Raw genomic sequence first — 11,479 nt, 5'->3', positions numbered from 1 at the left:
CACCATATTCAATGCAAAGAAACATAGTAGCTATTTATGTATTTGATCTTGACATAACATTTTTTTTTAGACTGGGAATTTAAGCCAGTTTTTAAATTTATCTATTTCAAGACAACCCCGTCCCACCTTTGCAACACCTTCCCATGGTCTGGAAGAAGGTTCTACATTCAACATGCTTCCAGACCACAGGAAAGTGTCATTGACGAGGGGACAGGGTAGTCCCAAAATATATACTATCTTTTAAATTTAAAAAAAAACTAGTTGTTTCATAAAAACATACACGATCTACAATATTGAATGAACTACTTATTCTTCTTATTAAAAATTCTTGGAATTTTTTTTATAACTCATAGAACTTGATTTTTTTGAATTGTTTATTTACAACCGAGGTGAGCGAGTAATTAGGGTGTCTGACTTGTATTTGCCACACTTGCCATTCTGGGTTCAAATCATGGCTTTTTAATAGTGAATAATATGAAATAAGTTTTGTAAAGTGGTTTGACCCCTCATCCACGACACAGTTGGAAGTTGAGCACTTTTATATTTGGAATTAATTTACTAATTGTTAATCAAACATTAATTAGTCAATTTAATCTAATACATAATTACAGCGATTTCAAAACTAACAAAAATATGTTGTTTTAATATGGATATGTTTTGGGGCTGGATACAGAAATTTTTGCTGTCATAATTTTCGTATAGATTGGGTTAGGAATGGTGGGGTTAGGTAGGGTGTGGGTTAGGTTAGGTAGAGTTAGTGTTATGTATATCCCTGAAGAGGAGAAAATACTTCAAAATAATTATTGAAAAACTAAGGCAATTCTTATTTTCTGAGAGGTGCATTCTTAGGGATAGCATTATTAATGTATATACTACATTAATGCAGTATACTAAAGTGTCACACAAAATTTTTTCTTAAGTTTCTTTCAGTATACTTCATGCAGTGTACTTATTTTGATGTTATTTACTAAACAATTAAAAATTAATGGTAGATATCTATCCAAATTATGATGTACCAATTGCTTGGTATTTACAAATTACTTAAGAAAATTAATTATGTATAGTTAGTTGTGGTATACATTTTAAAAGTGAATTAAATATCTAGTAGGCAATGAGTCATAAAATATCTTTAACCACTATGATTGTGTGTATACGCATATGGTGGTATAAATACTACAAATTGATTCCAAAATGGTTTAATTTGTTTTTAAAATTAATAGCTATTAAAAAACTAACTTAATTGCTGTATTGTGTATAGCATAAACTTTAGTTAGTCTGGTATAGAAATAGGCAAACTAGGAGAAGGAACAATGATATAACCAAAATGAAAAAATATAATAAAATTTAATTTCATCACAAATTCATTAACAAAACAGCTTTCAACATCACAATTTAGAACTTCATTGATTTTTTTTTCTTAGATATCTTAATCATTCACACATTTAATACAATTTTACTATCATACAAAGAAAATAAATATTTTAAATAATTATTCATTAGAGATAACAATAATTTCATTTTGTGGCTGTATTTTGTCAATTCATCAAAGCACTATCAAAATTGCAAAAGAACAAACTGAAAGAATAAGAATTGTCACATAAGCTGGGTTTGAAATATTTTGTCTAGCATTAATGCCCGTACAAAAATAAAATGTTTATACACAAATACAAAAAAATTAATAAAACAATAAATATTGGTTCTTAATGGAATTAATTATATGAATATACAAAAAATAAAATTAAGTCTTATTCCAGTTAATAAAAATATGGTTATCACATCAATAATATTGTAATGCCATTTAAATTTCTCAATAGTGTTTTTTTTGACTAGATATCAGTTAAATCTTTTCTTTGAATTCAATCAACTCATGTAACCACTGGGTTTCCAAATGAAACCCTCGTGTTTGGCAAAAGTCATCAGTTCCTTTGTCCTATCGTTACTAATGGCAATGTTAACGATATCAACATGGGGTCCTAGTTGCTTAATAAATTCTCCAGTTTCAAGATTTATAACATTGACATGGTGTTGCGATGGCAGATAAAGTAGTACGGGCTTAGACTCCATCTCAATGAAATACTTGCACCTTTTTCTAGATTTCTTGAGGTTAAATCCCGTTATTTCTCTAATACTTTTACAATTTAATATATCCCAAACGACCAATCTATTCAGTCCGCATAGGACAACAACACTAGTGCGATCAAGAAATCTTATTTCAGGTACAACAATCGGAGACATATTTATGCCTAAATGAAGAGGGGTTTTGTGCGATCTAAGATCCCATAAGAGGACTTCTGACGTATTTGCCGTCATTATCAAGTCAGAATCAGTCTGAGACCAACTCAACGCGGTTACTGATGTAGTGTGACCTTTGAATCCATTCAAGGCAACATTCCCAGTTTTTAAATCAATTATTGCAATTGATTTTAGTGAACTTGCAACTGGAAAATAAAACATATTACATATCTGTAGGCACTACTTTAAACTACAACCCATATACAACAAAACAATAATCATACATACAACAGAATTTGATTAAATACAAGCTTTAAAAAATATGCCTCTTTCATTTATTTATTTTTTTAATTCATCATAATTGAAGAGAAATGCACACTTTTAAAATAATTCCACAAAATAAAAATAAATTCAACTAATTATTTTTTAATAGATGTTGGGTTTTGGTCTGTGAGTGAGTGAACTCATGTTGAACCGGCACGCGGCCACTTGCAGGTTTTTTTGTTTGAATAACTCAAACAAAAAACCCATGAGCGGAGACAGACCCAGTCAGTGGCCATGTGCCAGTTCAACATAATTATTTATTTAACTAAAAAAACGGAGAGCTTTAGTGAAGTGTACTTCATTTTAATCAATTAAATTCACTATTTTTTGTGGTCCGCTTGACCAATTAATAACATTCAATTTGAAAATGGCAAAAAGAGGGAGAATTTGAACGGTTGTAGGTTGAGATGGAAAGTTGGTGTCCGAAAGGATCCAAGTCACGATAGCTCAAGTGGTAGAGTAACGGCGTATCAAGCATAGGTCATGGGCTCGAATCCCGCTCGTGACACTGACTTTTCTATTGCAACTTAAAACCTTAATTAATTCAATGTTATTAAATGGTCAAGCGGACCACGAAAAATAGTGAATTTAATTGTTTAAAATGAAGTAAACTTCACTAAAGCTCTCCGTGGCCATTTCATTTGTCGCCGAGAAAACAATCCGATTACACGACATTTGAAAAATGGCAAAAAGGAGGGAAAATTCAAAAGGTGGGGTTGAGATGGGAAGTTAGTGCCTGAGGGGATCGAAGTCACGATAGCTCAAGTGGTAGAGTAACGGCGTATCAAGTGAAGGTCGTGGGTTCGAATCCCACTCATGACACTGACTTTTTTATCTCAACTTAAAACCTTAATTAATTGAATGTTATTAATTGGTCAAGCGGACCACGAAAAATAGTGAATCTAAACCAGATTCTTCAAACAAGAGAACTTCAGTGGTTACAGATATGATTAAGATCTTACATATTTTTGAGGGCCACCGTGATACCCTCCTAAACTAAATTTAATATTAACAAACTGAAGTCTGTTTTTAGAATAAAACAATTTTATACAACTGAATGCATTATTCTACAATTACATACCAGCAATATGATGATCTCGTTCAGGACTTGGCTCGTGCATGGTTGTAAATACTGCATCTGGTATGTGTATTCTGTCCAGTTCATAAAATTCAGTACCATCAACGGTGATCAGGGTGTTGCTTTTACCTGTAACTGTGAAAAACAGGCCGCATTTTCCCCATTGGACGCAATTGTTGGACAATGTGTGTTTTTTCACAGTACGATCATTTGTCCAACTGGTTATGGGTGTGAGAACATCATCCAGCATGCATTCAGCTTGTGGAGACATATCATAAGCATAAATATCACCCAGGCAGTCCATTATCAAAAGTCTTAAAAAAAAAAAAATCTTTTATACATTTAATAACAATCTCAATTTTTTATTAAATACCTGTTATGGAGTATCGTTGCATCCTCGATTCCATATAAGTTCCTTATGGAATGTTGGGTGTACTGAAAGCTCGTACCTATCATATATTTCATGGATTTTAAGAATTTAGTGGTGTTTATAATACCAGATCGACGAACCTCTAAATATTTGATAATGTCTGTCATTTTGTTTACTAACTGCAAAAGATTCAAAGGATAAAAACACAAATAGATGACTTTTAAATAAAAACAATATTTAAACAAAAATGATTCATTGACAGAAAACAAAACTAGCATGGTAAACCTACTGTTTTGCTTTGTGTTCAAATATTTTGCCAATGATTCATTGTTGATTTCTGGTTTTTCTGATTATTTATTCTTCATTAGCCATATTTCATCCAGCAAAGAACCTTGGTGTACAAGTGTACTTGGTCAAACAACCATTCCACCAAATGGTAATTGAAGACATAGCCGGTCCCCCTTGTTTCTTATATTCAATACATCAAACCAAAACAAATTGTTATCAATAAAAAGCACAATACGGAACTCACTGCCTTATTTTTGAACCATTGTCATATAAGATGGCATGCAGAATTCTGTGCACATGCAAACTTTGGCCCAAAAGCAAGTGGTCAGGAGCTTTTCTCCTGGCCGAGTGGCACGGCAATCTTTCCCACATAATATTGTTTATAGCTATTTTAGTATTAGGTCGTCAGGATGTAAGGATACCTAGCTTTGCCTTCCTCACATCTAAAAAAACACAAATCCCTATCCATTGGAGGTGCAAAGCAATTTTTAGACAGTGGGAAGATAGAAAACTATTTATGATAGACATGACAGGCAAATTATTGATATTGGGTAAGCCCCAGATGGTTAGGGAAGCAAACCCACTACTTAAGAAGGCGAAATGCCAAAATGCAGCTGAGAGACCAAATCAGCAAGGATATGCAGACCAAGGTAATAGCCAAAATACAAGTTCATCACCCCCTCCCAAGGCCACAGGAAGAAATAAAAAAAACATTATCAACAAAAAGAATAATAGAGAACTTGCTGCCTTACTTTGGAACCAATGTCATATAAGGTGGCATGCCAAATTTTGTGACATTCTCTACACATGCAAGCAGACTTTGGCCCAAAAGTAAGTGGTTTAATTTCTTATAAGGTATCATATCTTCTAAATGTTTATGGCTAATTTAGTGTCTGGCGGTTGGATCACCCCTCAAATCAAGAGGTAGGGACCCAGCTTTCCCTTCTTCAAACTTATGTGGCATGCCACTAAACATGTAGAATTATATCCAATCATGTGATAAGCGAATTTTAGAGGGAGTGTTAAGTCAGGGGAAAATATTTATCATAGACATTACAGGTAAAATTATTGATAGTGGATAGTTAGGGAAACAAACCCGCCACTGAAGAAGGCAAAAAGCAGAAGCACAGCTGACAAATGAATGTAAGTATGAAAATACAGGTTCATCACCCGGCAGATTGCAAAAGGAAATCTTACACGAAAAGCAACTATGTAAAAGCTGCATATCAACAAAAAGCATAATGTGTAACCCTCTGCCTTATTTTGGAAACATTGTCATATAAGGTGGCATGTCAACTTTCACGACATTCTCTGAACATGCATGCAGACTTTGGCCCCAAATGTAAGTGGTTTAAGTTCTTCTAAGGCCATCTAAATTTTTATAGCTATTTTAGCAAAAGTGGATTGGATCATGAGGTCAAGTCGTAAGAATACCCAGCTTTGCCTTCCTCAGACATTAGGCAGTTCAAGGTAAGGATCAAAACTCAGTTATTTCACCCCGCAGTCATAATGACATTTTGCAAAAAAACTACTAATTAAAAGCCATATTATCAACAAAAAGCATAATAAAGAACCCAGCAACTTCCTGCATTGCTTGGGAGCCATTATTGTATAAGATGGCACGCCGAATTCTGCGGATGTGCAGACTTTGGCCCAAAAGTAAGTGGTTCAAGTTCTCATAAGGCATCTTCTAAATTTGCCCTTGATTCTCAGGTGCTTCTCTCTCGGTTGAGTAGCCCAGCAGGCTTTCTTTTATAATTTTATTTATGGCATCAGTTGGATACTTTTTTTAATTAATTAATTTTTTTTCAAACGGATCAAAAACCTATTTCTTAAAAAAAGTATACAAAAGTAAGGAGAGAAAACATGTATATATAATACAATGCTTATAACTAACTCAACAGTAATAAAGAATAAAACACTATACTATGGATAATGAAAACAGACAATAAAATCCTTATAAATAAAATAACATAAAGATGTAATTAAACACCCTGTCTATATAATTATAATAACTTGGAATAATACAAAAAATATATAAAAATAATTTAACAAAGCATTATAACTGCATATATAGTACATTTTTAGCTTTTTTTTTTTTAACTAAATACAATTATATGCTTTTATTTTAATGAGGAAACAGAAGTATTAAATAAATCAACAGTATTGCATATGTTGTTACATTTTATCATCATACGATGCATCGGGAAGTGTAGTGAAAAATTTGTTCCTTTATATTCAATAAAAAATATTTTCTGATTTCTGAGGTGGAGGTACATAAAATCAGAGTTTACCAAGGATTTCTGGGGAAGCTATGCAATTATTAATTAATTTGAAAATAAAAATAATCTCAAAATATTATCTTCTACATCTAAGATCAAAATATTGAAGTAAAGTTTAATGGGAGCATGAGAGGATTTATCATTGTGGCAGTTTAATTTGAAATATAATGTAAGAAGGAATTTATTTTGAACGGTTTGAAGACGTGTGTAGAATTATGTGTAGTGGTCTGATTGGCCAAATTACTTCTTTCAATTAATTATTCTTTGTATGTAAGGTCATGGTTGAAATGAAAAAGTTAGTGTAACAAGCAGGATTCGAACCGAAGGTTGTGGGTTCAAATCCTGCTTGTGACACTAACTTTTTCATTTCAACCAATTCCTTACACACAAAGCTTAATTAATTGAAAGTACTAACTTTTTCATTTCAACCAATTCCTTACACACAAAGCTTAATTAATTGAAAGTCTGAAGAAATTTTATGAGTGTAGTAGTGCGGATTTCAGATGATTGAGGCATATTCAAGAACAGGTCAAATAAGTGAATTATAGAGATGGACATAGGAAGAAGGATTTTTGAAATAATATAATGATGAAGGATTTTGAACTGATGATGAAGCCAAGCATTTTAAAGGAGCGATTTTTGATTTCTTCAAGAGTTCAAATCAGGACGATACCCAGCTTCGTTTTCCTAAAACCTACATAACACATCAAGGATCATGGCCAAAGAGGTGGTCAGAGATTTGGGGATGGTTAGGGAGATTTGTACAATTGGCATTAAAGGCAAATTATTGGTATTGGGTACACTCAGTAGCCAACCCACCACTGAATAAGGCGAAATACGCATAAACCGGACTCACCACCTTTTACAACTCAACAATAAATCTCACTATTTAAGTCTCACATGTTGGACAATGCATACGGTGAGTGCTGGCATTAAGGATTAGTTGTCCGAGGGTGTCACAGTTAAGAGATTAATGAAGAGAATACACAACACCAAAAAAATTTAAGCTTAGACATGAAGTTGATGCTATATTTATACAATATAAAGCATATTATCAAGTAAAAACTTTCATACGTTCCTATATTTGCATTCTACAGAAAGTTTTTTCATTATGACTGAATTATCCAATACCTGAATTTAAATATTCTTCAATTTATTTTTCCTTTTATTCTATTTTTCATAGTTGCCGATCCTTTGAAATGCAAAAAATGGATAAGTCTACAGTCCCATAATCAGTGCTGGGATCTTGGGGCTGGTCAGCAGGTCGGTGAAAACAAACAGCAATAATCAACAAAAACAACCCGTTGCTACAAGAGGCATGGTATCTAGCTTAATGCCCGTTTCGAAGGCAGAGGGGAAAAGTGCATCACGATATTGGTTAACTGTGTCCACACAAAAAATAATAATAATAATATTAATAGAGCAATTTTATGTCTTGGAGGAAAAATAAAATAAAATAAAAACGTAAAATACAAAGGTTTAAAATTTAAACATTTGTTAGCTGCATGAAACATGTTTCTAAAATTTTGGTGACAACTCAAGCCAATAACAAAGCTGAGCGAATTCGGCTTTTTATTATTATTATTAACGATAACTTTTTGTTCATAAACAATACATTGAATCATTGAAATATCACAAAAGTTAGCGAACACATTTGTACAACCTAATCAACCAAACAATTTTCCAGGTGTATATTTACTGTCTTGTTTGAGGAACAAAATAAAAAGATTGGCAGCTGAGGTAATAGAAAATAACAGCATAGAAACTTGTAATGATCTAAAATAAACACATTATTAGAAGGATATGCAGATAAGAGCATCACTTTTCAAATCGAAATGTCTAGGCTAACTCAACAATGCGAAAACTCATGTCAAGTCTATCAAAGAGTTCAAAATCTTTCAGATAGTATTTTTAAACTTATCTCATCTGATATATTTTGATGCAACAGCATAGTGCTCTATTACTGTTGTAAGGGCCTCGAATAGTCTTCCTTTGGCAGTATACTCTGGGCCCTCCATCTCTTCTGCTGAAAGTCAAAAGTTTTTTTTTTTTTTTTTTTAATTAAATTAAAGACTGTCAACCATTTAGGTCATATTCACCTTGACATGAACAATATTTTTTCTTTATAATTAAGATAGTATGCTCGAGTCAAAGAGCAACCACCAGCAAACGTGGAGTCCACCCCAGTGGACCACTCATTCACAGCAGCAGCTTCTCTTGTACTAATGAAATTATTTCTTTTTTGAGCTAGTGTGCATATAGTGCTCGAGACTGAGGCATGTGCATGTTCTAGTTATCATACGAGTCTGGGGTCCCTTAAATCCTTTAACCCCAGGCACTCTCACCTTCTCCCAACATGACCTCCTATTTTTTTGTGAAAAAACAAAAATGAAACTATTCATACTTTGTTTAATAAATTTGCTGATTGTAAAAAATTATTTTTTTTCTATATTCCATAAATTCCTTTGAACATAGACTCAGTCCCAGCACTAAATGTTACAGTCCTTACAGTCCGTGACAATGATGAGATTGAGTCGATGTTCAAAGTAATTTGAAACCATTTATTATATTAATGATCTTCGTGATGCTTTAGAGTTTGGAATTTGCTGTTTTAGTGTAATAAAGAGCCTTCTTTATTCTGATGATGTAGTCATTCTGGCCGCCTCTTCTCCTGTCTTGCAAAGAAACATTGACCAATGAAACCTGACAGTAAGTTTAAATAAATCCAAAATCCTAGTTTTTCATAAAGGAGGCAGGATGACGAATAGGGAGCACTGGTTCTTTGGCGGCAGACATGTGAGTCAGCAAAATTATCTCGGTGTGCTCTTCACCCTCAAACTCTCTATAATACCTCACCTCAAAAAGAAAATTTTTACAGCGAAATATGCAATCAATTCAGACTGGTCTAACCTTCTTCTATTCCACCTATTGCTAATTTCAATGTTTTTAAGGCAGAGTATTGCTCGATGGTTTGCTATGCTTCCCAGGTTTGAGGGTATCAGTTAGAAAATAAATCAGTCAGGTTAGAACTAGTTGAATCTTTTCAGCGTTTTTTTTTATTTATAAATTTTTTCACCTCCCGAATTTCACACCTAACTACATGTTATACCTAGAAACATCAGGTGACCTTTTGTTTGTTTACACCTTCAAACCCCACCTTTCATATCTAAGCGGACACTCTCACTGCCTGACTATAGACTCCTCAAAATTTTGGCAATTGAAATAATTAATGCTAATTTATCGTGGTTTAAGGCACTCAATTCTCTAGCCCAAGATCCTAATATTAACTATCTGACATTTTGACTTTTGAACGTTGTACCGAACGTTCTACAAAGAACTTGATCATTCAAAGAGATTGTTCAACTTGTCCAATAATCATCTAAAGTTTTCCTCTATCAATTTAAGCTGGTTCTTCAAACTCAGGTGCCAACTTATCTACTTAATTACTCTCCTCTGAGAAATGGTTCTGCTGAGTGCTGCTCACTGTGTAATTCCTGACCAAGGGAAAACCTCTTCCATTTTTTAGCTGAGCTTCCCTTTCTCTCGGAGTGTCAAGGTCTCTTTTTGGGAACTACTAGAGTTTTGAGACTGCGTTTGATCGCAAAACCTAATTCTCCAGATTGTTCAGACCTGGTTGGGTTTGCAAAGAGTGCACTGGAGTATCGCAGAGTGCTCATGGAGCGGTTTAATTTTATATTGAGACGCTCTAACAGTTTTAATCTAATTTAATTTTGTTTACTTAATTTTTGTTAATAACTTTGTATGTGAATATTTATTATCTTCTACTCAATTCTCAGCCGACCACCACCTCCAGCAGACAGTTTAATAATCAGTATAAGAACTGTTTTATTTTTATTTCAATTATACTTCCTTAAGTATCTAAATGTATTTTCTTTTTTTTAAATAATTTTTTTTTTCATTCATTCCTTAAAAACTTAATTATATCAATTTGTAGACATCTTTAATATTATTTTGCCCTGTTGATGATATATTATAATTTATTATGTTTGCCCATAATTCTTCCCATTTTTAATATATTTTGTTTTTGATTTATGAAGTAATATAGGTTTATAATTCTCCATTCTTCCTTTCCATACTCTTATCCCTCCCCCATCCCTTTCTTCTCAAATTTTTCCACATAGTCAGAAGGTGTTCACTTGTTCACTTTATCACATGACAGGTATTACATTTTAGACTTATATTAAATACCTATATTATTTTATATCAAATGCTTTTCATTTTATTATTCTTTTTATATATATTATCTGTTAAATATGTATATATTTTTCTACATTTATTATTACTTGGTCAACGTTAATAACCTTAAACAGTGATACAATAAAAGGACTAAGTCTTCTCTATTTTGGTTTTATTTGTCACATATGTAATTTTGACCAAATAAATTCACTCAAAGACAAAAAACACAACATTAATAACTTGTTGTTTATCTTTATAGACCTAGTACTAACCCTTTTACACTCTTTAGATTAAAAATTCCAGTTCAATTTCATCCTTTCCAGAGCTAACTTGTCGAGTGAGTGATTGGTTTTTTAAATAATTTTCTTTGATGAAACAATACATTAAAGATCCATTTTTCTCTTAAAAGAATGGTTTTGTGTTGAGAAGATCTCGCCTAGGCAGATGCTTTGTCTAATGATGGACATTTTATGGCCCAAGTCCTCGGTGTGCTCCGCTTTACTATCCGTGATGTTCTACAGTGGTTTAAGGTCACACTTGACCAAAGAGAAATTAGTGGTCAACCGTGAAGTATGACAACTAGAGAAGATAGTTTTAATGCTGCTCTTTCTGCACTACCGAACTGTCATTTAACAGCTTCTTTGATCGATAGTCATCTCCAAACGGTTTGTAATGTAAGGGTGAGCTCTAACACAGTCATCAAAAGGT

General features: G+C 33.0%; 1 protein-coding gene across 2 annotated transcripts; it reads right to left on the bottom strand.

Annotated features, from left to right (window-relative positions):
- Positions 1–1,542: 1,542 nt before the first annotated feature.
- Positions 1,543–7,862, bottom strand: LOC106664768. 2 transcript variants are annotated; one of them, XM_014390762.2, is made up of 4 exons: positions 7,706–7,862; positions 4,008–4,183; positions 3,638–3,948; positions 1,543–2,438 (listed from the first exon to the last, which is right to left on the bottom strand). In XM_014390762.2, exons 2-4 carry the CDS (start codon positions 4,169–4,171, stop codon positions 1,861–1,863), a joined length of 1,053 nt encoding a protein of 350 aa, XP_014246248.1. In that variant the 5' UTR covers positions 4,172–4,183; positions 7,706–7,862; the 3' UTR covers positions 1,543–1,860. The 2 variants fall into 2 exon arrangements, with proteins under 2 accessions (XP_014246248.1, XP_014246249.1); XM_014390763.2 differs by lacking the exon at positions 7,706–7,862 and adding an exon at positions 4,294–6,079.
- Between the last annotated feature and the right edge of the window lie 3,617 nt (positions 7,863–11,479).

The sequence above is a fragment of the Cimex lectularius genome, unplaced genomic scaffold, assembly GCF_000648675.2.
Source record: "Cimex lectularius strain Harlan isolate CLEC.00 unplaced genomic scaffold, Clec_2.1 scaffold234, whole genome shotgun sequence".
Lineage (NCBI taxonomy): Eukaryota > Metazoa > Arthropoda > Insecta > Hemiptera > Cimicidae > Cimex > Cimex lectularius.
The sequence above is the reverse complement of the archived record's forward strand: the minus strand, read 5'-3'. Positions and strand labels throughout refer to the sequence as shown.

Bases quoted from the DNA above. Each gene is read 5' to 3' on its own strand.
- LOC106664768 (XM_014390762.2), bottom strand. From the start codon at position 4,171: ATGACAGACATTATCAAATATTTAGAGGTTCGTCGATCTGGTATTATA. The intron at 3,949-4,007 runs GTATTTAATAAA...TTTTTTTTTAAG, and splicing joins GCAACGATACTCCATAACAG to ACTTTTGATAATGGACTGCC. The intron at 2,439-3,637 runs GTATGTAATTGT...TTTATTTTCCAG, and splicing joins ACGAGATCATCATATTGCTG to TTGCAAGTTCACTAAAATCA.